Source organism: Oryctolagus cuniculus, chromosome 11, assembly GCF_964237555.1.
Source record: "Oryctolagus cuniculus chromosome 11, mOryCun1.1, whole genome shotgun sequence".
Classification (NCBI taxonomy): domain Eukaryota; kingdom Metazoa; phylum Chordata; class Mammalia; order Lagomorpha; family Leporidae; genus Oryctolagus; species Oryctolagus cuniculus.
The window spans coordinates 103,416,106-103,443,345 of record NC_091442.1 but is presented as its reverse complement, the minus strand read 5'-3'; the positions used below and the strand labels follow the sequence as shown (position 1 = coordinate 103,443,345).

General features: G+C 39.7%; 1 protein-coding gene across 1 annotated transcript in view; it reads right to left on the bottom strand.

The window, feature by feature from the left end:
- The window catches only part of NR1H4 (nuclear receptor subfamily 1 group H member 4), a gene marked incomplete at its 5' end in the record, with an annotated part of 60,581 nt that extends 35,569 nt beyond the window's left edge, over positions 1-25,012 (bottom strand). Inside the window, 2 exon segments of the mRNA NM_001082726.1 lie at positions 18,844-19,209; positions 24,905-25,012. Coding sequence (NP_001076195.1) covers positions 18,844-19,209; positions 24,905-25,012 — 474 coding nt within the window.
- Between the last annotated feature and the right edge of the window lie 2,228 nt (positions 25,013-27,240).

Here is a 27,240-nt window from a genome sequence, read left to right as displayed (position 1 = left end):
AGCTGGCCTGGAAGAGGGGCAACCGGGACAGAATCCGGCGCCCCGACCGGGACTAGAACCTGGTGTGCTGGCGCCGCAAAGCGGAGGATTAGCCTATTGAGCCGCGGCGCCGGCCCTTCTGTTAATCTTATACTCATAAGATTAACCCTACACTAAGTAGAGAGTTCACCGAATAGTATGAGGAAAAAAGAAAAAAGAAGAAACACAAACAAAAAAAAATTATTCCTCAACAGTTAAGACAAGGACTGTTCAAAATCATCTCATCTCAAGGTGTTAGTTGTGCTCCTATAGATTACCTTAGAGAAACCATAATTTGTCTTGGTAACTGGCTTATTTCACTAAATATAATGCTTTCCAATTGCATCCATTTTGTTACAAATAACAGGATTTCATTTTTCTTTACCGCTGTATAAGTATTCTATAGTGCATATATTTACCATAATTTCCTTAGCCAGTCTTCAGTTGATGGACATCTGGGTTGATTCCATATCTTAGCTATTGAAAATTGAGTTGCAATGAATGTGGGGGTACAGATCACCCATTCATATGCTGATTTCATTTCCTTTGGGTAAATTCCCAGGAGTGGGATGGCTGGGTCATATGGTAGGTCTATATTCAGATTTCTGAAGTATCAGCATACTGTCTTCCAGAGTGGCTACACCAGTTTACATTCCCACCCACAGGATTTGCTGTTTGTTGATTTCTGTATGAGAGCCATTCTAATAGAGTGAAGTGAAACCTCAAAGTGGTTTTGATTTTCACTTCCCTGATGCTAATGATCCTGAGCATTTTTTTTTTTTCATGTTCTGTTGGTCATTTGAATTTCCTTTCTTGAAAAATGTCTGTTCAGGTTCTTTGCCCTTATCTTAACTGAATTGTTTGTTTTGTTGTTGTTGAGTTTCTTGAGCTCTTTATAGGTTCTGGAAATTAATCCTTTATAAGTTGCATAGTCTGAAAATATTTGCTCCAATTATGTCAGTTGCCTCTTTGCTGAGTGTTTCTTTTGTAGTGCATTAGCTTCTCAGTTTTATGTAATCCCATTTGTTAACTTTAGCTTTGATTGCCTGTGCTTTTGGGGTATTTTCCAAGAAGTTTTCCCCTATGCCAATGTCTTATAGGGTTTCCCTAATGTTCTCTAGTAATTTGATAGTATCAGTCTATAGATTTAAGTCTCTAATCCATTTTGAGTGGATTTTTATGTAAGGTGTAAGGTGTAAGGCGTAAGGTAGGGGTCTTGTTTCATACTTCATACCAGCACCATTTGTCAAAGAGACTGTCTTTGCTCCACAGATTGATTTTTGCTCCTTTGTCAAAGACAATTTGGTTATAGATGTATGGATTGATTTGTGGAGTTTATGGTCTGTTACATTGGTCTACACAAATGTTTTCGTGCCAGTAAAAGGAGCTTTGAATACAACTGTCCTGTAGTATGTCTTGAGATCTGGTATTGCAATATATCCAGATTTGCTTTTGTTGTTTAAGATTGTTTTAGCTATTTGGGATCACTGTGTATCCATATGAATTTTAGCATCATTTTTTTCTAGATCTGAGAACAATGTTGTTGGTATTTTGATTGAGATTGCATTGAATCTATAAATTGCTTTCAGTAGTATGGACATTTTGATTATATTAATTCTTATAATTCATGAACATGGAAGATTTTCCCACTTTTTATGTCTTCTTCTATTTCTTTTATTAATGCTTTGTAATTTTCATAATAGAGATATTTGATGTCCTTGGTTAAATTTATTGCAAGGTATTTAAAATTTTTGTAGCTATTGTGAATGGGATTGATCTTAGAATTGATTGATCTGTGAATGTTGAACCATTCCTATGTACCAGGGATAAATCCCATTTATTTTGGGTGAATGATCTTTCTGATGTGTTGTTGAATTTGATTGGCTAGTGTTTTGTTGAGGATTTTTGCATCTATGTTCATCAGGGAAACTGGTCTATAATTATCTTTTTCTGTTGTTTCTTTCTCTGGCTTAGGAATTAAGGTAACGCTGGTTTTGTAAAAGGAGTTTAGGAGGATTCCCTCCTTTTCAATTGTTTTGAATAGCTTGGGAAGAATTAGAACTAGCTCTTCTTTAAATGTCTGGTAGAATTCAGCAGTGAACCCATTGGGACCTGGGCTTTTCTTTGTTGAGAGTGTCTTTGTTATTGATTCAATATCCATCTTGGTTATTGATCTGTTTAGGTGTTCTATGTCTTCATGACTCAATTTTGGTAGATAGTATGTGTCTAGGAATCTATTCATTTTTTCTAGATTTTCTGATTTGCTGGCATACAGCTCTTTGTAGTAATTCTTGATGTTTATTTTTCTTTCTCTGCTATCTGTTAACTATTCCTTTTTCATCTCTAATTTTATTAAGTCTTCTTCTTTTTTGGTTAGTTGGGCCAATGGTGTGTCAATTTTGTTTTTTTTTTTTAAATTTTTTCAAAAACAATTTTTATTTTTTCTAAAAACCATCTCTTCATTTTTCTGATCTTTTGGGTTTTTTATTTATTTCTTCTCTAATTTTAATTATTTCTTTCCTCCTACTAATTTGGGGTTAGGTTTGTTGTTGTTTTCTAGGTCCTTGAGTTGCATTGATAGCTCATTTATTTGGTGATTTTCCAGTTTCTTGATGTAGGCATACATTGCTATAAACTTCCCTCTTGAAACTGCTTTTGCTGTATCCCATAAGTTTCGATATGATGTATAGTTTTCTTCATTCATTTCCAGGAATTTTTCATTTCTCTTTTGATTTCTTCTATGACTCACTGTTCATCCAAGAGCATGTTGTTCAGTCTCCATGTGTTTGCATATGTCCTAGAGATACTTGAGTTGTTGATTTCCAGCTTCAATCTATTGTGATAAGAGAAGATGCATGGTATGACTTTGATTTTTTTTAATTTTCTGAGGCTTACTTTATGGCCTAAAATATGGTCTATCATACATAAAGTTCTGTGCACTGATGAGAAAAATTGTGCATTCTGCAACTGTGGGGTAAAAAGTTTTGTAGATGTGTGTTAGTTCCATTTGTTCTACAGTTTCGATTAGCTCTGTTTTTTTGTTGATTTCCTGTGGTTGATCTGTCCATTGATGAAAGTAAAGTGTTGAAGTCCCCCATTACCATTGTGCTGGAGTCTATGTCTTCCTTTAGATCTGTTAACAGTTCTTGTAGATAGTCAAGCACCCTGCAATGGGCTGCATATACATTTATTATAATCACATCTTCCTATCGAATATATCATTATACAGTGCCTTTCTCTTTCTCTTTTAACAGTTTTTGTGTTAAAGTCTATTTTGTCTGATATTAGAATGGTTATACCTGCCCTTTTGGCTTTCCATTAACATGAAATATCTTTTTCCATTCTTTCGCTTTAAGACTACATGTATCTTTGTTGGTGAGATGTGTTTCTTATAGGCAGAAAATAGATGGGTCTTGTTTTTAAATCCATTTGGCCAGTCTGTATTTTAACTGGAGAGTTGAGGCCATTTACATTAAAAGTAACTACTGATAAGTAATGATGGCCCCACCATTTTTCCATGAATATTTCTATCATTTATTTTAGATTTCTTTTGAACTTTTACTGGGGGATTTTCTGTCCTCACATTCTTTTATGATGATGGCTTGCTTTCTGTGTTTCTGTGTGTAGCACATCTTTTTTGCATCTTTTGTAAGGTTGGATGAATGGTGACAAATTCTTTCAATCTGTTTGTTATGGAAGGTCTTTATTTCACCTTTTTCATAAATGAGAGCTTTGCAGGGTACAGTATTCTGGGTTGACAGTTTTTTCACTTAAGACTTGGAATATATCTCACCATTCCCTTCTCGCCTGTAGGGTTTCTGATGAGAAATCAGCTATGAGTCTAATTGGAGATTTTTTTAAAGTAATCTGGTGTTTCCCTTGTGCATATTTTAGAATCTTTTCTTTATGCTTTACTGTGGAAAGTTTGACTACAATGAGTTGTGGTGAAGATCTTTCCTGGTCACATTTGTTAGGCAATCTATGTGCTTCCTGTACTCAGATGTCCATTTATTTCTCCAAATTATGGAAATTTTCTCTAATTATTTTACTGAATAGGTCTTTTAGTCCATTTTTTCTTTCCCATCTTCAGGAACTCCTAAGACCCATATGTTGGGTTGTTTGATAGCATCCCATAAATCTGCAATACTGTTTTTAAGTTTTCTAACTTCTTCCTTTTTTTAATATTTTTTGGTATGACTGAATGATTTCCAGAGATTTGTCTTCCAGGTCTGATATTCTTTCTTCTGCCTCACCAAGTCTGTTGTGAAGGCTTTCTACCATATTTTTATTTGACCTATTGAATTATTCATTTCTAATATTTCATTTTTATTTCTCTTTAAAAAATCTCAATTTCATGGAAAAAATTTCATTCATATCATGTGTGGTTTTCTTTGGTTTGTGGATTTGATTCTGATTGCTTTTGAATAATCCTATGATTAATTTTTTGAATTCTGTTTCTGGCATATCAGCAATTTCTTCATCTTCACATTATAATATTGAAATGTTTTTGTGCTCCTTTTCAGAGGCCCTGGTGTTTTCCTTATTCTTGTTTCTTGAATTTCTGCATTTATTTTTAGGCATTTATTGAAATAATTGTTTTTTTTCTTCTGATGACATTTATCTTTGAACCATACCTCTGTGGCTTAGTGGAATGTCTGCTCTTTCAGTGAATACCAAGAGGTGTGTAGTACATGTGTCCAGAGAGCTCTGGTCAGTGCTCCAGGGTGGGATGAGTATTCAGGGTAACACCCAAGTTGGGCATGGTAGCTCTCCTCTGGTTAACAGGATGGAGGGGAATGGTCACCTCTTCAGTGTGATCAATCCCTCACCTCCTTTCCTCCAAGCTGAGCAATGCCCAGGTGTTAACCCCCAGTGTGTGCAACACTCATCCAACCCACCATACAAACCACACAAATGATCTGTTTAGTCCTTATTGTAAGCACGGTTCCGGCAACTATGAGCTGCTCTACACAATCAAGGAGCTCCAAGAGTGTGCAGCAGCAGCCAATGATTGCCCAGAAACTCAGCTACACCCTACATCCTCTCACACAGTCACAGTGTTTTCTGTCTCAGCATCCAGGGCTCTCATGGTCAAAGAGTGCAAGAAGGACCACTCCACCCCTCTAGCCTGATCCATCCACAAAGACACTGAGGGGTTCCCAGAGCTGCTGCCCATATGTGTTTCACTCTGGGGGATTGAGCTCAATCCTCCCAGTGAGACTCAAAGTCAGTGGGGGATGCATATTTTTCTCTCTGGTAAAATCCCTGGATCACATATGAGCACAATGTCCGCCAGCCACAGCCCCACTCGTTTCACAATCGTGTTGAGTGTCTGTAAGAGTCCCTGTAGGAGGCACTTCCCTTCCATCGGGGTGGCTCACCCTCCCCACCCATTGCTGGGTGGATGCAGCTGGCAAGGTGGAGACCATCCCCGCTAGTTGCTCTTGAACTGCTGTGGTGAAAAGCCCCTGCTCACTGGGTGAAGAGTGTCCCAGATAGTTTCTGGGTGCCTGTACAAGAGCTGGAACTACTGCTACCTGCTTATGTCCAAAAGTGGCACCAGCTCTCCCACAGCTGACTGCAGGTCACTGTTGCAGTAGGGAGACAGGGAGAGAGAGAGAGATGCACAGCTTTTTTTCCCCCTTTGAGTGAGCTATTTACCTGTAAATAAAGATAACACTTGATACGTCTTTTGTCTTTAATCCTTCTTTGGAAGGGTTTTACCAGATAATCTCAGAGATGTTGAAAGTGGAGGTTGGTGATTTTAGACTCGGGGGGAACAGAGGTAGCTTAACTGTGAAGAGGTTTGGGGAACTTCCCCAGAGCTGGGACAGGTCTCACAGGTTCTATGAGTACTGGGATCAGCACACATAAAGAACCTCCAGAGAGATGATAGATTGCTAATGGGTTGGCTCTGAAATTGAAAGTAAGTCCCATCCTTATTGCCTTTGATGTAGATGTTATTGGGCCCGAGTCTCTCTCTCTTAGGTTGCAGTTCCTCTGTCTCCACTGTGGTGATTACAAGTTAATTCCTAACAAAAGATTAACTCATTAAATTAAGAGAGTGGTGCAAGGGTCAGGATAGCCATACAGGACTCTGGATCAAAAGACTCAGAATTCAATTATCACCCTTATAGTTAATATCCTAGCAACAGAGGCTGGCATTGTGGTGTGAAGGATAAAGCTGCCACCACTTGTGAGGCCGGAATCCCATATGGGCACCAGTTGGAGTCCCAGCTGCACCACGACCAATCCAGCTCCCTGCTAAATGTGCCTGGGAAAACAGTGGAAGATAGCCCAAGTACTTAGGTCCCTGCACCCGTGTGGGAGACCCAGATGAAGTTTCAGGCTCCTAGCTTCATTGTGACCAATTAAGGGAGTGAACATGTATATAAATGATCTGTCTCTCTTCTTCTCTCTCTGTAAATCCGCCTTTCAAATAAATAAATAAATAAATCATATATAAAGGGAGAAATATAGATATAAATACATAGATATCCTAACGATGAACTCTATTTTTAGATGTTTTACAGAAACTTGAAGCCCTAATCCAACAAAGTAATAATCAATTTAGCCATAGAGCCCAGGCAAGCTGGAGCTCACTTTGCTTATACAGTATTTTCAGAATACACTGGCCTCCTATTGCTGACCAATCCACAGAAGAGTGTGAGCACTGTGGACAACTAGAGATGTGCATACAAGCTGATTATGTACTACTCACTCCCAAATTGAATCTGTAAGATTCCTCACCCCCTTACCATCTCCCACTAATTCTTCCATACTTGACCCTTCTACCAAGACAGATTATATACTCTTTCTTGGAACTTCTGTGGGAATCTGTCTGCTCATTTCCCAGAAAGACTTTCTACCCTCACAGTTCATATTTCAAAAATTCTACTTATTCTCCAAGACCCTGTTCAAAACCTCCTTCCTTCATGGAACCCTCCCTGAGCTCCCCTAGTCTGAATTAATCAGCTCATATAATGACTTTTCTTCAGGATACTTGACCTTTAGTTGTTGGAAAACAATTTCTGAAGCCCAGATAGATTAAGTCATTTAGGACAGCTGAAAAGAACATCAGTTAGGACTGGAATCTAAATCATCTGCTTTAAGAGAGCTACTCTTCCCATGATTTTGTAAGACTTTTTACAAAAGGTTTCCAATGCAGTAAATATTTTGGAATCATTCTTTGCATCATACTCTTAAGATAATTTTACCTTATAGTTAATTGGGATCATTACTAAATTGTATAAAATTAGATCTCATTTGATCTCAAGGAGGATTCCAATAAGTTGAGGCTCCTCAGCTTCTACAAATGTTCATAAACAAAAGACCCAGTGGAAACACTGGACAATTATTCTCTACCAGAACAGTTTCAATAATTTTGGAAGATATTCTAAAACCTCAGAGCTAAGTCTAATACAGTTTGCTATCTTAAATTAAAAAAAAATTCAAAAGGACAGCAGGGTCACTGCTGATAAAATGCCTTTTAAGAATTCCATCATTGTCTTCCTCTGACGTGTGTAGACTCTCCTGGTATTGAGACAGATGTGACAGACACTGACCTATTTGGAAATGTGGCCATATGAATTTTCCAGTCATATGTAGATTGGTTTTCTTGGTTACAGTTCGAGTTTTGAATCAAAATCCATCCAGACATTAGCACATTTCCATAAATTGCACTGATAACGGAGATGGAAAAAAACTTCTTGATTTAATCTAGAGATGAGCAAATGGCAGCTGGTGTTACTCTACATTATGTTTGTGCTCTGAGGTTATTTTTTGAAAAAATGAAAACCACAATTTCTCTCATCGATGCTGTGGCTTAACAAATAAAACATTCAGATAAATTAAAGTATTTCTAATGAAACCAGACATAAAAGCCAACAAATCTGGGAATTTCACTATGACTTTGTCTTGTTTCTAAGTTTCTAACAAAAAAAAATTCTGTTTTTTTGTTGTGTATATATGTATCACAGGTCTGAAACTTTTAGTGAAGCCTAAAGCAAGAGAACTAGTAAGATCTTTATATATAATAATATAATTTAATCCTCCCAAAGACCCATAAAATAGAGAACACCCTTATTTTGCAGATTTAAGACTCAGAGAAGGTAAGTATCTTGTAGGCTAGGGATAGGCTAGGCTTAACATCCACTGCACTCTCCTGCTACTCTAGTATGAGTCCTATGCTGTAGAGGCAGGAAAGCTGGACACACTACTCCTAGACTCCCTTGCAGCTAACATGATAAATATGGTTTAGTTTTTCCCAAGGAGATGCCCTGTAAGATGCTACAAAGCAGGTATGGGGATAGAGCTGTGCTGTTTCTGTTGCTTCTGCTAGAAAGCATAATCGTAGAGCCTTTATGGCAACATCTTGATTTCTGGTTGAAGGTGTTGAGAACAGGGTGCATGGAATTTGTTATTTGTATCTAAATACAGATTTAACAAGCAAGCTATGCTCTGGAGCCAGTAATTGCCATGAAGTAGTGTCTTCCTAGAGTCAACAGTTCTTATCTCAGCCTTGTAAGTCCTCATCTTCTTTACTGCATCAAAGTAGCAGGTGAACTAACAAGCTTTGTAGCATGGCTCTCAACAGCCTCCTTGAGGTTCAGCAAGAGCCCTCCCTCTTGGCCTTGCCATATCTCCTGTACTAATTTCTTTCTGCTTTTAATATTGGCTTCTGTTTTACTTCACTGAACTCTGATTCATATATTAGGTAACTTGTTCATTTAGGTGAGAAGAATAGAGATAAATTCAACGGCCCAGAGCCAGAGCCCATACCCTCTTTAATGGAAAGCTGTCGAGTGAAATTCACTTTGCATCTGGTGAGCAGTGATGTATAAAGGATATGGGATGGGAGGAGGACACATTGGTTATGCTGTTAGATCTGGCCTGGGCATTTGTTCTTCCACTTGCATTTTTACCCTGTTCTCCTCTTGTTTTCCTCACACCTCTTCTACTCCCCCCACTTATTAAGCCAAAACATTTTTCAAAGGTTTCTCAAGGGAACATATCAGAGGCCAAAGGAGCCCATTATTTCTGTTACAGTCACCAAAGCCTAAGCCTGCAAATCTGAAACACTACAAAAAGCTTCCTAATTTAGAGATGGCAGACAATCAAAGCAAAAGTTAAAAGAACTAAGACATGTTCAGTACCAGAGTATGTCCTAGCTTCTGTTCCTCCTACTCCCTTGTCCCTAGGGGATTCCTAGGATGAGTGATTCCTAGGATGGGAGATATGATGGAAACTTCTTGTCATTTGGGATCTTAGTATTCTTTTGTCCTTTCCTGGATAGAGCCAAGGAGGCCTAGGTTCCCTGCACCCACCATGGCATAGAGCAGAGGAAATAGCTGCATGGTTTCTCTGGGAGCCTGCCATTCCAGCACAACACTGGTGTAGCATCAGGACCCAACCATCTGAGCTTACAGACAGGGCCAGGACTCCAGGAAGAGGGTGCCCAGGAGCCTAGAATGGTGTCACAGATACCCTGCCCATTGGTGGCTAATGACCAGGCAGAACAGCACCCCACAGATGCCAGACTGTGTTAACATTCCTGAAGATCAGAGCCCCATTCACAGAACCCAATCCCTCCACATGGTACTTAGACAAAACCCCAGAAAAAGTTTGGTGAAGCTGAGTTAAATAATGCTAAATTGAATGAAATAAAGTTTCCACCAGGACTTGAGATTGAATTAAATTCAATTATATAAAATAAAGTTGCATTTCTTGCATATATGGAATGTGTATTGAGTATTGTACTCTCTTACTTAGACAAGTTTCCAGTTAATTCTCATATTGACCCTCAAGAGTCATTGATGGGGAAAAGGGGTCTGCAAACTACATCTGGCCTACTGCCTGATTTTTACTTCCTTGACTATTTTTGTAAAGTTGTAAAATCTTTTTCATTATTTTTTAATTTCAGAGACATATATACACACACAGGAGAATAAGAGAGAGAGAGAGAGAGAGAGAGAGATTGAGATCCTATCTCTTGGTTCACTCCCCAAATGCCTGTAATGACCAGGGCTAGGTCTGGAGCCAAGAGTTGGAAACACAATCCAGGTTTCTCCCGTGGGTGACAGGAACTCAATTACTTGAACCATTACTTATAGCCTCCCAAGGCCTGCAGTGACAGGAAGTTGGAGTCAGGAGCCAGAGCTGGGAATAGAATCCAGTCTCTCCAATAGGGGACGCAAGCATTGCAACCACTAAGACAAACACCTGCTCCTGTAAATAAAGCGTATTGTAACACAGCATGTGTGCACTTTTTGTGGATGCAATGGTGTTATAGTGGCAGAGTTGAGTAGTTGCAACAGAGACTGCTGTGATAACAAAGCTTAGAATATTTGCTATTTGGCTTTTCAAAGAAAAGAAGTGCCAACCTCAAGTGTAGAACACAGGCCCTGTCTGGCTGCATCCTGTTCCCACCCTTTGCATGCTTGCCCTTTTGCTGATACCGTGGGGGCAAAGTTTCAAACCAGAATCAATAAAAAAGAAAACTCTGCCTTATTCTGCTCATAAAAATGTATGCACATCTGATTCAACTTCTCTTTCCTAGACTTCCCCCAAAACTGATTCTCTTCTGACCACTTTTTCTGCCCCACTGTCTCCCATGATCCTGATGGCCTCATATCTCTGACCTCTGTACTAAGCACCTTAAGGTCTTCCCTTCCTCTGCCTGCCTTTTAAGGATTTATTTTTTTGAAAGGCAGAGTTACTCAGAGAGAGGGAGAGACAGAAAAAAAGACATCTTCCATCTATTGGTTCATTCCCTAATGACCACAACGGGCAGGACTGGACCAGGCCAAACCCAGGAGCCAGGAGCTTCATCTGGGTCCCCACTTGGGTGCAGGAGCCCAAGCACTTGGGCCATCTTCCACTGCCTTCTCAGGTGCATTAGCAGGGAGCTGGATCAGAAATGGAGCATCCAGGACACAAATTAGCAGCCTTTTGGGATGCTGGCATCATAGGCAGCAACTTCACCCAGTATGCCACAATACTGGCCCCCTCTGCTTGGTTAAGATTGGTATTTCCTGAGGTTGTCTTTGGCCCCCTAGTCTGGTTCTATTCACCTTGCCATTCCCCACAATTCTTCTCAACAAGACAAGAGTTTTACCAGACAGTTCACTTTGAAGGAGGAAATCCATCCCAGGTTACACACTTCAGCAGTGTATTCCCTTGACTTGGAACACTAATACTTTATATATATTTTTTTTTTTTGACAGGCAGAGTGGACAGTGAGAGAGAGAGACAGAGAGAAAGGTCTTCCTTTGCCGTTGGTTCACCCTCCAATGGCCGCCGCGGCCGGCGCGCTGCGGCCGGAGCACCGTGCTGATCCGATAGCAGGAGCCAGGAGCCAGGTGCTTTTCCTGGTCTCCCATGGGGTGCAGGGCCCAAGCACTTGGGCCATCCTCCACTGCACTCCCTGGCCACAGCAGAGAGCTGGCCTGGAAGAGGGGCAACCGGGACAGAATCCGGTGCCCCGACCGGGACTAGAACCCGGTGTGCCGGCGCCGCTAGGCGGAGGATTAGTCTAGTGAGCCACGGCGCCGGCTAATACTTTATATTTTAAAAAGATTTATTTATGTGTTTGAAAGGCAGAGTTACACAGAGGGAGAAGGAGAGACAGAGAGAGAGAGATAGAGGGAGAGAGAGAGAGAGAGAGAATCTTCCATCTGCTGGTTCATTCCCCAATTGGCTGCAACAGACGGAGCTGGGCCTATTTGAAGCCAAGAGCTAGGAGCCTCTTCTGGGTCTCCCACACAGGTGCAGGGACCCAAGGACCTGGGTCATCTTCTACTGCTTTCCCAGGCCATAGCAGAGAGCTGGATTGGAAGTGGAACAGCTGGGACTCAAATCGGCACCTACATGGGATGACAGCACTGCAGGTAGCAACTTTACCAGCTATACCACAGCACTGGGCCTGGAACACTAATAATTTAATATCACAGTGGAGCATTGGATTTTCTACCTTTGCCCACTGAATTAGTGAATATTAGCCTTGAGAAAATAGTTCATGAGTAGAATGATCACCTCATAGGCAAGCAGCAAAAGGCACTGCAATTTCTGGTCAAACAGGGTCAGAAGTTAGATTAATCAAATTTTGAAGCTCCCCTTATTAGCTGTGAAGCATTGAGTATGTTAACTTCTTATGTTTCAGTTTTCTCTTCTATAAAATGTACATAAGGTATGAAAATTAGTATGTTTACTAATGAAGAGTAATAAGTCTGTCCCACAAGCTATTAACACTGGCTTAAATCTCAGCTTCTTTTTGAGAATTATGTTTATTCCTCACCTTTAAAATAATAGGAATGTGTATCCTGCCTGGCAGGTAAGACATGCATATCCCATCTTAAGAGTGCTTGGGTTTAAGTACCAGTTCCACTCACAATTCTGGCTTTCTGCTAATGCAGACACCATGAAGCAGTAGGTGATGGCGCGAATGGTAAGATCCCTCCACCCACACAGGAGACCTGTACTGAGTTCCCGGCTCCTGGTTTCAGCCTGGCCCAGCCCCAGCCCCAGCCATTGTGAGCATCTGGGAAGTGAACCAGTGGTTGGGAGTGCTCTTGATCTCTCTCTCTCTCTCTGTTTCTTTCTCTCTGCTTCTCAAATAAATAAGGCACAATAATAACTATTTTTCACAATTGCTGTAAAAACTTGACAGGGGGCCAGAACTGTGTCACCACACATGATGCCAGTGTCTCATATGGGTACTGGTTTGAGTCCTGGATGTTCCACTTCCAATCCAGCTGCCTACTGATGTGTCTGGGAGGGCAGTGGAGGATAGTTCAAGTGCTTGGGTTCCTACCACTGACATGGGGATCCAGATAGAGCTCTAGGCTCCTGGATTTGTCCCGGCCCAACCTGAACCCTGGCAGCAGTGGTTGGAGAATTTCTCTCTCCATTGGTATTTTCCTTTCTCTCTTAACTGAAACTTTTATATTGATATTTTTCTTTTGAATCAAAACTTCAACATAAACTATGCATGTTCTTTTCTCTTTCTTTCTCTCTAAGCAGGAACATGACTTAGATTGGACTTCGTGTCTTTTCAGTCCAGGTTTCCAGTGTACATTTTTAGGTATACAACTGTCCCTCTGAGGACTGAATGGAGAGAAGAATTCCCTTGATCTCTGTCCTCATCGTTGTGGGTGTCACAATCACAATGCACAGCTGCTTGTCCTAATGAGTCCCCTAGGGTGTCCTTAAGAGGTGATTTATCTAATAGTTCTCCAAGTTGAGCATGAAGGACTTGCTAAATTGGCTTCCTTCTCAGAAGCTTTGATTCTACAGATCTGGAGTAAAACTCCCAAATTTACATTTCCTAAAAAAATTCCCGAGTGACACTAATACTGCTGGTCTAAGGACCATATTTGGTACAACACTATTATACATAGACAAGGTTAAGTAGCTTTCGGTAATCTGAATCAATGTCAGATAAGTATTACCAAAAGATAATAATAATATGGGCATTGATATTTATCAATATAAGCAGAAAATTAGTCATATTTCTACTACTGTATATATAAGCAGATTCTAAGACTACAATAATAATGATAGGCATTCATTGCATTTTGCCTGTCACACATTTTTCTAAGTCTTTTACATGTATTAAAATTAATGACAGTCTTTTAAAGCTAGCAATAAAAATTAGTAATAGCATTCTCTGGATCATTTCTATGGCAACCTTATACTGATATTGTCCTCATTTTTATTTGTGCCCATGAGCTCATTTACAGCAACAAGTACTATTTATTTGTCAAGAGCTATGAGAAAATAAGTTTAAAATATATGGGATGTACCCAGCCCGGGGATGGCCAAATGGAGCTCTGGGTAAACCAAAGCTTGGATGAACCAAATGTTTGAACAAAGAAAGTTAGTTGGGAATTGAGGCCTCATATGATATATGGCATAGACACATCAAACTCAAAAGAACCTGCTTTTCAATAACATTTTTTTCTTAAACAGTTTTATTTATTACTTTTCATTTATTTGAAAAGTAGAAAGAGATCTTTCAACTATTGATTCACTCCTCAAATGCCTGCACAAGCCAGGAGCTGGGCCAGACCAAAGCGAGGAGCCAAGGACCCTATCTGGAATGCCATGTGGGGTACTTGGCCAAGTACTTGAGCCATCATCTGCTGCCTCCCAGAGTGTGCATTAGCAGGAACTGGATCAGATGCAGAGGCTGGATCATTCCCAGGCACTCAGATATGGGTATCTCAAGCAGTGGCTTAACCCACTCTGCCACAATGTCCATCCTATCCATTTTAATAAGATTCTGAACAACAAAACCACATCATCATTATTTGTTTCGGTTTTGTAGTTTGTATTGTATTTAATCTTGTAAACTTGCTTTTTGCTCCTCTATTGCATGAAAATATTTCATTGTATGAAAGACTAGCATAAAGAACTTGATAAAAGTAATTTGAGACAACATTAGAGGTACCCAAGAACCAGCTTCCCTCCAAAATCTCCATATGTAGCTCAACTTTGAGAAACTCTATATTATAACAGTACTTTCTGTCTCTTTGTTACTCAAATTGGATGATTTTGTGCTCCTATAGATTTTTAGTAACGTTTGCAAGAATTTTTGGTTGTCATAACAAGGGGGTTATTACTACTTAGCATCTAGTGGTTGTGAATAGGAGCCAGGGAGCAACTGAACATCCTGCAACCTCTATATAAGACTTCCTCCAACAACAAGGAGTCATCCAACCTAAAACTTCAGCAGCACTGATGTTTAGAAACTCCAAGCCTTCTCTCTGATCAATTAATGGCAATAGAAAAGTCTATTTAGGAAATTTACAAACTAGGATGGAAGACAAGAGACATAACATGTAATAATTAGAATACTATAAAAGATGGGTCAGGGCTAGTATTGTGGCACAGCAGGTTAAGCTGCTACCTGTAATGCTGGTATCCCATATGAGTGCTGGTCCATGTCCTGGCTGCTGCACTTCAGATGCTGCTCCCTGATAATGTGCCTGGGGAAACAGCAGAAGAAGCCCACGTGCTTGGGCCACCCTCATGAGAGGCCCAGATAAAGCTCCCGGCTCCTGGAGTTGGCCTGTCCCAGCCCTGTCCATCTGGGGAGTGAACCAGCAGATGGAAGCGGTCTCTCTCTCTCTTTTAAAGATTTATTTAATTACTTTGACAGGCAAAGTTACAGAGAGAGGTAGAGTTCACTCCCCAGATGGCCACAACGGAACTGCGCTGATCCAAAACCAGGAGCCAAGAGCTTCTTCTAGGTTCCCCAAGTGGGTGCAGGGGCCCAAGGACTTGGGCCATCTTCTACTGCTTTCCCAGGCCATAGCAGAGAGCTGGATTGGAAGAGGAGCAGCCGGGCCTAGAACTGGCACCCATATGGGATGCCGGCGCTTCAGGCCAGGGTGTTAACCCGCTGAGCCACAGAGCGGCTCGCTGGCTCTCTCTCTCTCCCCCCTCCCCCCCCTCTCTCTTTCACTCCCTCTCTCACTCCCCTCTTCCTCTCTCCCTCTCTCACTCCCTCTCCCTCTCTCCCTCTTTCTCTCCTAACTGATCTTTCAAATAAATATTGTATTTAAAAAATTGATGTTTCGGGGCCGGCACTGTGGTACAGCGGGTTAATGCTTTGGCCTGAAGCACCAGCATCCCATATGGGCGCCGTTGCTAGTCCCGGCAGCTCCTCTTTCAATCCAGCTCTCTGCTATGGCCTGGGAAAGCAGAGAAGATGGCTCTAGTCCTTGGGTCCCTGCACAAGCGTGGGAGACCCGGAAGAAGCTCCTGGCTCCTGGCTTCTGATAGGCGGCGCAGCTCTGGCCATTCTGGCCATCTGGGGAGTGAATGAGTGGATAGAGGACCTCTCTCTCTTTCTCTACCTCTCTCTGTAACTCTGCCTGTCAAAGAAATAAAATAAATCTCTAAAAAATAATCAATGTTTCAATAGATGCAGAGATTTAAAGGACATCAGAAGCCAACTAGTGCAATTTCCCATACAATGCAAAAAATTGTAATGGGGACTTAAGGCTTTTCCTTTAATCTCTTTGTAAATTCCTTTAATAACGAAGACTTCATTATCACCTGAGGCAGGAAGCCAATCTTATTGTTGGAAAAATTCATTTAGTGTTAAAAAATGAAGTCTTGAATTAAGCTCTCAGACACATTATTCCCATAAACTTCATCTTTTGATCCTAGTTTTGCCCTCCAGAGTAACAGTGCCAAGCACTTTTTAATTAGAACTACTACAGTTAGCTCCCCTTCCTTTACATAGGTTGGCAGTGGGCTCCTAAGATTACTGGTGCATTTTTTACTTCTATTTATTTTAATCTCCCATTTAGGCTTCTCACTTTGATACTTTCATTTTCTAATCCAATAAGTAATTCTTTTCTACTTTATTCCAACCTTATTTTAAAAATTATCTCATAAACATACATCCATCTCTATAACCACTCCCTCAAAACACAAAACTGTCATTAGATATAGGGGTTGAAGGATAATATTTACTTTTTTCCATTTGGAGATAGGGAAGAATTGGATATTGTAAAAAAAAAAATTGAATGTATTTTTCCAAACCATATTTATGGATCCTCCATTTATTTTTGTGGCAACGACTGGCATTTGAAAACCTCAGCTTGGCACACCAGTCAACAGATTCTGCCAAGAGTCCGTTGTTACTCAGTTTCCAAGACCCCAGCAGTTGTCAGAGCATATACATATTTACATACTAAGTACAGGCAGTGAACATAGATTTTCTTTATAACATTCAGTAAGTGTTTCTTTTATATCTACACTGTATCAGACACTGTGCTAGATTCTGTCTGCAGTTACAGAGGTGATGCTTTGAAAGAATTATTTTATTTTAATGTTTATTTGAGAGGCAGAAAGACAGCAGAGAAACACACAGAGTTCCTATCCATTGGCTCATGCCCCCAGATGCCTATCAAGGGTTGGGGTTGGGCCAGGCTGAAGCCAGAAGCCAGCAACTTAATCCATGTGGATGGCAGAAACCCAACTGACCAACTTGAGCCATCACTGCCACCTCCCAGGGTCTGCATCAGCCGGAAGCTAAAATCAGGAGCCACAGCCCAGAGCTGAACAAGGTACTCTCATGTGAGACACAGGCATCTTAACTGGAGTATTAACTGCTAGACCACATGCCTGCTCCAGCCTTGAAAGAATTTATAAGTACATTTCACCACCCACAAAAAAGAGTAAGAAAATTTTGAAGTCTACAAATGAGATCTTCCAAAATTTCTTTAGAGATTTTAGTTTTTAAAATTGTTTAGTTTTTAAAACTTTCTAAAAGTTAAAGTTTTAGTTTATAAAATTTGGAGCGTAAATATGTGGGTTTTTTTCAAGTTCTAATGAAATCTCATTGCATTTTTAGGGGGTGACTAATACGCTTTTACACAGTCTCATCATCAACACTTTCAGTGGTTTGAAATGTCCTTGGTCCATTTATTACGCGATTGGGTCCTCTGTTTATTTTTGTGGCAATCATTGGCATTTGGGAAGCCCAGTTCGGAACCCTATCGGGAAGATTCTGCTCAAGGGATAGTTCTTACTCAACCTCCAAGGTCCTAGAGCTATCAGAGCAGGTGAAACGCTTACACCTGGTAAGCAGTTCAGAAATATTGGCTGAATGAATAAACACAAAATTAAAAAGATGAACCTATTAGCTCACTCTGTCCTTTTCTCTGAAATTTTGCAAACTTATTATTTGTACCCTCATTGGAATGGTAATCACATGAGACTTTTAGTCATTTTCATATTTCATGTGTTATATTTTATCCATTCTAAATGGCTTATACTTCCATTGTGACTCCCCTATAGCATCTATCAGAGATGAAATGAAATGTTCCTTGAATATAAGTTATTACTTCCTCTCTCTTTAACTGTTTTCTTTATCTCTTAAAGTATCTGAAAATGTATTTTAAAATATTCGCTGAAAGAAATCTTACTCTCCTGAATAGTAATTTTAAGAAGATAATTTCTTTCTTTCTTTTTTTTTTTTTTTTTTTTCTGACAGGCAGAGTAGACAGTGAGACAGAGAGACAGAGAGAAAGGTCTTCCTTTTCCGTTGGTTCACCCTCCAAATGGCTGCTACGGCCAGCACACCGCGCTGATCCAATGGCAGGAGCCGGGTACTTCTCCTGGTCTCCCATGGGGTGCAGGGCCCAAGCACTTGGGCCATCCTCCACTGCACTCCCTGGCCACAGCAGAGAGCTGGCCTGGAAGAGGGGCAACCGGGACAGAATCTGGTGCCGGACCGGGATTAGAACCTGGTGTGCCGGTGCCGCAGGCGGAGGATTAGCCTATAGAGCCACCAGCCAAGAAAATAATTTCAACAGTTTCTCTTTTCTTGAGGAAAACACTAACAAAACACATAACAAATTAAATTTCATTACAACTTCCTTTAAGTAGGGAAACGATTACTTTTATCTAAGCTAAATGTTCTAACCATTTCTCTTAGGGATCTAAGGCACACAGTCTGATCATCAAAACTTTCAGTGGTTTGAAATGCCCTTGGTCCATTTATTACGCGATTGGGTCCTCTGTTTTTGTGGCAATCATTGGCATTTGGGAAGCCCAGTTCGGAACCCTATCGGGAAGATTCTGCTCAAGGGATAGTTCTTACTCAACCTCCAAGGTCCTAGAGCTATCAGAGCAGGTGAAACGCTTACACCTGGAAAGCGACGTAGGAAGGATGTAGGAAGAAGAGGAACAGAGAAGGAGAAAATGGGAAGTTATGTTGGGAAAGAAAAGGACCCAGTTCAAGGGATTTCAACAGCCAGTACAGTCAGACCATAACAGTGAGAAAGCCGTGAATTAAAAGGTGCTTACCTTTGCAGCCCTCACAGGTCAGTGCATTATAGTGATATCCAGATGCTCTGTCTCCACAAACAACACACAGCTCATCCCCCTTTATTCTTCCTGCTGATGCGCCCATGCGGGGCTTCTTTGGCACAGGCATGTCTGCTACCTCAGTCTCACCCTGGTAGAGAGTGTCAGCTGGCGTTCGCCTGAGTTCATATATTCCAGGAGAGTACCACTCTTCTGGCTGCTGGGGGTAGAAACCCAGGTTGGAATAATAGGATGATGATGAAATCTGTGGTTGAACTTGGGGAAACTGAACATTGTTGTATTGTGAGTAAGGTTCCACTTCTAGATTCTGTCCCAGAGGACTTGTCACTTGTTCTGTTAGTACACCTGAACAAAAGTAACAATACTGGAATTAATGTTGTAGTGCTGGAAATTAGAGAGGCAGTTTAACATCATTAAATGTGTAGTCTCTAAGAAAAGACTGAAATATTTAACTCCCTAAAATTAACAATTATACAGCATATATGTCATATATAATTAAATGATGAATTATAAGCTCAGAAAAATATCTGCACTATGAAGGACAAAGACTCATCTCAATATGTAAAGAGCTCTTGTAAACCATAAAGAAAGTATCCAATAAGCTATGAAAAGAAAGGATTAAAGATATGAATGAGCTGTTCTTAGAAATATAATCAGAAGTGTTTCAGAAGCATACCAAATGCATTCACCTTTGCTGATAATTATTCAAATTGAAACTACAAAGTAACAGTTTTCATCCTCAAACAGTAAAGGTTAGAAAAGTTTGATAGCACACATTCAGGAAAACAGACACTCTTGGGGGGCAATTAATCAATGCCTTCCATTATTTAAAGCTCAAATAAGCATACATTTTCCACAGCTAGAAAGTTTATCTTAGGAATATACTCAATGATTGATGTGTGGACGAATGTTTTCATAAAAATATTCATTCTCAGAAACTTTGTAAGAACCATGACCTGGAAACAAATATTCATCAATGAGTCTAGTTTAAAAAGTTTATTATATCCATATACTAAAATATTAGGTAGCTATGAATTAAACCTCCACATGCTGATATGGCAAGGTTCCTATGATATAGGGCTATTTGAAAAGGGTAACCTATACAACAATGTATATTCACGTGAATATTTTAAAAGCACTGTGTGTGTGAGCATGGAAAGCAAATTTCTGTGTGATACAGAAGCAGCTGAATGGCCAAATGGCTGTGACAATGAGAAATTGTATTATTACATTATTTTCTGGAGAAGGAGATCACGATCATTTTACTGTTAATTTTACTATACTTTTTGTTTTGTAATTAAGTTTTACTGTAATTTTTGTCATATGTTATTTTCATCATTATAAAACAAATGAGGAGCTTCTCCTAAAATCCTAGGAGGTAGGTAACATTAAATTCCTCCACTTACAAAAGAAGTTAGGTGATAGCTTTACCCCGCCCTGCCTAAGCTACTGGGATTTCAGCACTAGGAGTCTGACCTGAAGGCTCACTCACTGAATCACTACTGTCTGGGATAATTTCAGACATCTGATCCTTCTTCAGGATGACAGGCAAAGACTTTCCCTTCCTCTTGTTTAAAGTTGAGTTTGTTAGTCTAGTCATTGCCTCCATCTTCATGTAACCTAAGACTGGGCCTGCAAGGCTCTGCATGATCCTACCCTTGCCTCCGTTTCCAGCTGTTTTCCATATCCTCACTTCATTTCTCTGCTCTTTGAGTGTGTCTTGCTGCTTCCAGTCCCCACACACTGCTTCCGGAGCCTGGAACCTTTCTCAACACAGCCATTCCCTCCCAAAGCTTCCTCTGTCTCCAAATTTCCCTGTAAGGTGTTTGCTTCTTATGGGAAATCCTTCCTCAATCTAAGCCCATGGTGGGTCATGGTTCTGAAGTCTGAAAACCATTATAGTCGACTCCGCACCATGTCCAGGGGTTCTGCGTTTGTGGATTCAACAACCCCAGAAAACAAGTATTTCAAAAAAATTGCATATGTATTGAACATGCACAGACCCTTCTCTAGTTAATAATCACTAAACAATGCAGTCAGCTGCTTATTTAGCATTTACATTGTGTTAAGCATTATAGGAAATATAGAGATGATGAAAAATATACAGGAGAATGTAGGTTAAATGCAAATACAACACCATTTTATATAAGGGATTTAAGAATCCACAGATTCTGATATCCACAAGGGGTCCTGGAATCAAACCTTTGCAGATACCAAGGGACAACTGTGCCTCCCTACCCTGTCTGGGCATTTGTTCACCTAATCAAGAGAAGTCCCTGTGCCAAGTGATCTTTTAGTTCTTTATACCTAAAATCTCCATCTGACAAAGAGCTTATGGGCATTAGAATTCAGGGCTTTTTTTTTTTTACAACAGTAAACGTATTAAATGCTAAAAAGAATGTTTTTGGGGGCCAGCACTGTGACATAGTGGGTAAAACTTCCACCTGTGACACTGGCATCCCATATAAGTGCTGGTTTGTGTCCTGGTTGCTCTACTTCTGATCCAGCTCCCTGGTAATGGCCTGGGGAAAAGCAGCAGAAAATGGCCCAAGTGTTTAGGCTCCTGCCTGCCATGTGGGAGACCTGGTAGAATCTCCTGGCTCCTGGCTTTGACCTGGATCAGCCCTGCCTGTTGGAGCCATCTGGGGAGTGAACCAGTGGATGGAAGATCAATAGCTCTCTGTGTGTGTCTCTCTTTGTGTCTCCCTCTTTCTCAGTAATTCTGATTTTCAAATAAATAAATATTGAAAAATCTAAAAGAAAAATTTTAAATAAAAAATAAAAAGAATGCTTTCTTCACTGACCCAAGGAACAATTGATAGCACACAGTATACAATATCAGTTCCCTTTCTTCCATGGCCAACTTAGTCCTACAAAACAACAGAAAATCAGTATATCCGATAGACAAAAAAGTTGATAATGGTGTTTTTTCTTATGACTACAAAATGGAAAAATAAAAATGTGGAATGATTACATAAAAAAGAAAAGAAAAAATATAACAAAATTCTGATCTATTTTATAATATGACTAAAATTTCTAAAGTAAAAGGATTATAAAAAACTAAAAGCTATTAAATGCACTAGTTTCACTTATACCCAAATTTTATCTTCCAACCATCTTACCCTCCTTATCTCTGCTTCCCTATTACCCCAATTTTTCTCCACCACAGATTTGATAAAGTAAGATTAAGCAATTTGTCCAAGGACAGCAAATTCAAATCTTTACTTCTTTGGTCTGTCATACACTGGTGTGAGAAAACTGCTATGAAACTAGTTCTTTAAGTTTATTTTTAATTCATTAAATTCTCACTATCTTTTCATTATTTTTTACCATAATACATAGTTTGAAATGTGTTTTATATCATGACCACTGTACATACTTATATGTATGTAACTTAAACATAATTTCCATGAAATAACACTTATCCTTCCTTCTTGAGGGGCACTCTGATATTTCTTTTCTATTCTATTCTATTCTATTCTATTCTATTCTAGTTCTTAATGCAGATCACAAACCATTAGATAGATTTCATGATCCACTGGGATCTGAGATTTGTCACTTTAATGAATTCTGTCATTAATAGAATTCAAAGAAATTGTAGAATTCAAGGAAATGTGTAGAATTCAAGCAAATGTGTGACTTTTTTCCCCACATGACAATTCCAAATCTCTGAACACTGACTCAAGAAAAACAAATATTTTCATAATCAATGACCACAAGGGAGTGCCAACTCAGGCCAAATAATAATATTAATGTCACATTGAATCATCTAAATTAAAATGGAAAACTTTCACAAACATAGATAATCCTCATATTCTGCTAAAACAATGAAACATGGTAAAAACATGAGAACAGGAAACAATAATACCAAGTTATGCTTCTATTCTCAAAGCACATCCACTCCTCGTATTTCACAGTGTGCCCATCAAATCTCCCACAAAGCACAAAAGCAAAAATACAGCCATCTTAAAACCGAAGAACCAGCATAGGCAATCTACTCCAAAATGATTGCACTGGGGCAATTTACACCACGCATAAAGCCTGACATCTTACACAATTGCCTAACATTTTTCCATTTCAATTTCTTCTATAAAATGGTATTATTAACAGCCAGCCTCACTATTACATAAGCAATTCTAAGTTTAAAATACAGTGTTGAGGAAACTGTTCTGATGAGTGCCACAAAAGAAATTGAACTCTATATTTAATCTAAACATGTGGCTAGTGACTGCCAAATTAAACAGTACAGTGCTAAGTTTGTGACCAGAACTACTGTGCACCCAAATGGGAGACTCAGATTCACACAATAATGAAGATACTTTCCAGCGACCTCACAGTTTCTGATGCTCCTGAGAAAAGGGTCCAGACTGTACCTAGTTTTCATCTCTGGTACATGGTTGACTGTAGGAAATGCTTAATGAATGCTTGCTGAATTGAAATGAATGGACAAACGTCCTTTTCTGCCTTCCTTGATTGCCAAATCCACGGTTTCTTGAATACATGACATGGCTTCACTTATAAAGTTGTCTGCCCTTCCCAGCCCCAGGCCTGCCTGGTCCCTCTGCCTGCTGTGTCAGCTGATGGTCTCCTCTGTGAGGCCTGCCCCCGTTCCCCTGGGTGGAATTCTTTCTGTCCTCCCTGGGTACACTCCTCTACTTCAGTGCTCCTTTAAGGCATGCACAATCGCTTGGATTTGTTCACCAAATACTGAACTTGAGGTGGTATGATGCACTGGACTACAGTACCCCTACTAAGTGGCCAAATCTGCACTCATTTTACCCTGAACTATCAAAATGTATGATCTCGGGAAAGGCATTAAATTCCTTAAACATCTGTTTCTTCCTCTATCCAGCTGGGGTAATGTGGTATCTGTGTGAGAGGTTATCATGAGGATGAACTAAGACAAAGAAGGCCGCTGTGTAGCGCCTGAAATAACAAAAGCATTCAACACATTTTTATTATTGTGGATAGTCTGAACTCTTAAAGGCAAAATATTAGATTATGCTCCCTTTTTGTCATTCCTGGCACCTAACACAATGCCTGACACACAGTAAATGTTTAATAAATGTTTCTTAAACCAAAGTGAGTGGAAAATTCACTTCTCCAGCCTTCCAACTAATTTTCATTTCTAAATATAGTATTGGTTACTTTTAAACATCACAATTCCACAAAATGGGGTGATGCCAAGTCTATGATAAAAAAAAAATTCACAATTATAATTAGTGTAAAAATTATTGGAATTTATTTTTGCTGGAAAGTTTCTATCTTCAGGAAAATAATAAATACAATATATTTAACTGATTTAATTATGACCTATGCTTTAATTCAGAGAAAACAAATATCCCAGACCCCAAATTCAAATCTTTACTTCTTTGGTCTGTCATACACTGGTGTGAGGAAACTGCTATGAAACTAGTTCTTTAAGTTCATTTTTAATTCATTAAATTCTCAAGATCTTTTCATTATTTTTTTACCATAATACATAGGTTGAAATGTGTTTTATATCATGACCACTGTACATACTTATATGTATGTAACTTAAACAAAATTTCCATGAACTAACATTTATCCTTACTTCTTGAGGAGCACTCTGATTTTTCTATTCTATTCTATTCTATTCCATTCCATTCCATTCCATTCTAGTTCTTAATGCAGATCACAAACCACTAGATTGATTTTATGATCCACTGGGATCTGAGATTTGTCACTTTCAAAACATAACATTAAAAAATGTATTAGAAAATGATTTTTCAAGTGTCCATTGAGATTAATGTTAAAACTATATAAGGTTTTACTTGAAAGAACATTGCTAACTTGACATAACTTCTCATGAAAAATTTTAAGGAACACATACTTAGATTTAACCCCAGTGAAATGCTCACCTGCTGAGAACCCTATAGAAATCAGCCACCCAAGTACTGTGGGTCAGACTGAGCCATCTTTGGCACAGAGCTATTGCTTTGATCTCAAACCGAAGTTCCCAAATCTCACAGTCTGGTTGCAGAAGCTAAACCCACAGAGCCTGCGAGCAGCATCCTACCTTTAGCAGGCTTCATACTCATCATGTCCGTGACAAATCCTGGTGGTGAGCAGCTGTGGTGAGGGCTAAAATGAACTGGGTTTTCTAACCCCTGAAACTGCATTACCACTCATAGCTTATTCACAGCAACTGAAAATCAGACTAGGTAAGAAGTGAGAGAGGCCAGAGGTTGTGTGGTTTACTGATTAACTTCATTACGGAGAAGAATATTTGTAAATGTTTATGAGAAAAGTCCTCAATGCCAAATTGCCTAGTAAGCTGGAAATCAGTCGCTTAGATAAACATTTTCATGGAGTACTTTTTCCACTGAAAAAAAAAAAAAACTTTTAAAGGGTAGATTTCTGTTCAGTGCTCTTGATTTGGAGGTCAAGTACCACGATCTATGTCTTGACATTTGTTCCTATCAAAAGGCAACAGGATGACATGTTTTCGTAACAACAGGAAGCATTAAAGCACAATGCTTAACAGGCCCACTGACCAGGCCAATTGAGTTTGTGTCCAGTGTTATAGGTTGAACTATGTGATGTCAAATTCATATGTTGAAGTGCTAACTCCCAATACTCGGAATATGACCTTATTTTGAGGTCAGGTCATTTAGAGTTAATAAAATCAAACTGAGGATTGGGATAGGCCCTAATCCAATATGATTCATGTTCTTATAAAAATGAGAAATTGGGACACAGAGACAGACACGCTTAGAGGGAACACTGTGTGAAGAGACACAGAGAGAAGATGCCATTTACAAGTCTAGGAGACAGGTCTAGAGCAGATCATTCCCCCCTCAACCTTCAGGAGGAACCAATCCTGCTGACACATTGATTTTGGGCGTTCAGCACCTAGAACTGAGATAATAAACTTCAGTTGTTTAAATCACCGGGTCTGTTATACTTGTTATAGCAGCATTAGCAAGCTAATACATCCAGGCCCTGTTGGCTACTAGCTCTGTGAATCATGAATAAGTTCCTGAGCCTTTTTTGCCTTGACCTCCTTGTTTGTAAAATAGGACTGAAGATCCCATAACTGCATGTAGTTATGTATGCACTAATAAAATAAGATTTTAAAGATTGTTAGTACCATGGAGGGCTACCCATCCTCATTATATTCGATTATTCAGCTTTGGATTCTAGTGGTAATGGTTTGCTTATTGAGTAAAAAGAATTGCATTTTTTTAACCTGAATCATAACCTCTGGATATCAACTTTAAGTCCACTGGTTGTTTTCTGGAAGAGAGGAATTTAGAAGGGAACACAATAGGGTCAGGGATGAACCCAGACATCATGTAGCCAGATGCACTATGCAACCCTAGGCAAGTCTCTCAGCTTCTGTGGGCCCCACGTGTTACATTAACAGATGGTAAAACATAGATAATAATTCCTGCCCTACATCTCTCAAAGGCCTGTTGTGAAGATAAAATAAGATAATATATGAGAGAGCAGATTTAAAAGGTGAAGTTGATCTACATAAGTGTAACATTGCAGGATTTACAAAGCTTATCTACATAAGTGTAACACAGCAGGGCAGGTCATTGCTATAATCTTCAAAAAGGTTCCAAATGCATGTCTTATAGGATTCTCACTTATAAGCTTTGAGAAAACTATTAGTCATGATGTGTATTATCTTCAACTCTATTTCACAGCAACCCAATGAGGTTAAATGAATTTCCATAGTCAACAAATATACATATAAGATGAAGTTAAGACTAAGCTATGTTTTCTATCAGAAGGCCCACTTGCTAAACTGTCAAGAAAGAAGAAAAGAATGATGGTCTCTTGGTTTATTTCAGTTTGGATTTCTCAGTACAGGGTCCCCATTTGAAAATCTGTTCTTAATCCTCAATTTCCTTGTGACCCCAATCTCCTCCCCTCACAATCCCAGAGCTATCTCTGTCTTGAAAGGGTCGTTAGTGGAAGACAAACTAAAGAATGTGAACCGGGGCCGGTGCCGTGGCTCACTTGTTTAATCCTCTGCCTGTGGCGCCGGCACCCCATATGGGCACTGGGTTCTAGTCCCGATTGCTCCTCTTCCAGTCCAGCTCTCTGCTGTGGCCCGGGAGTGCAGTGGAGGATGGCCCAGGTGCTTGGGCCCCTGCACCCCATGGGAGACCAGGAGGAAGCACCTGGCTCCTGGCTTCAGATCGGTGTGGCACACCAGCCATAGCGGCCATTTAGGGGGTGAACCAATGGAAGTAAGACCTTTCTCTGTCTCTTTCTCTCTCAGTGTCTGTAACTCTACCTCTCAAATAAAATAAATAAATAAAAAATAAAAAAAGAATGTGAACCAAGACAAACAACCTCCAAATTTTCTGTTTCAAGAATTTTCCACAAAGATTTTGATCT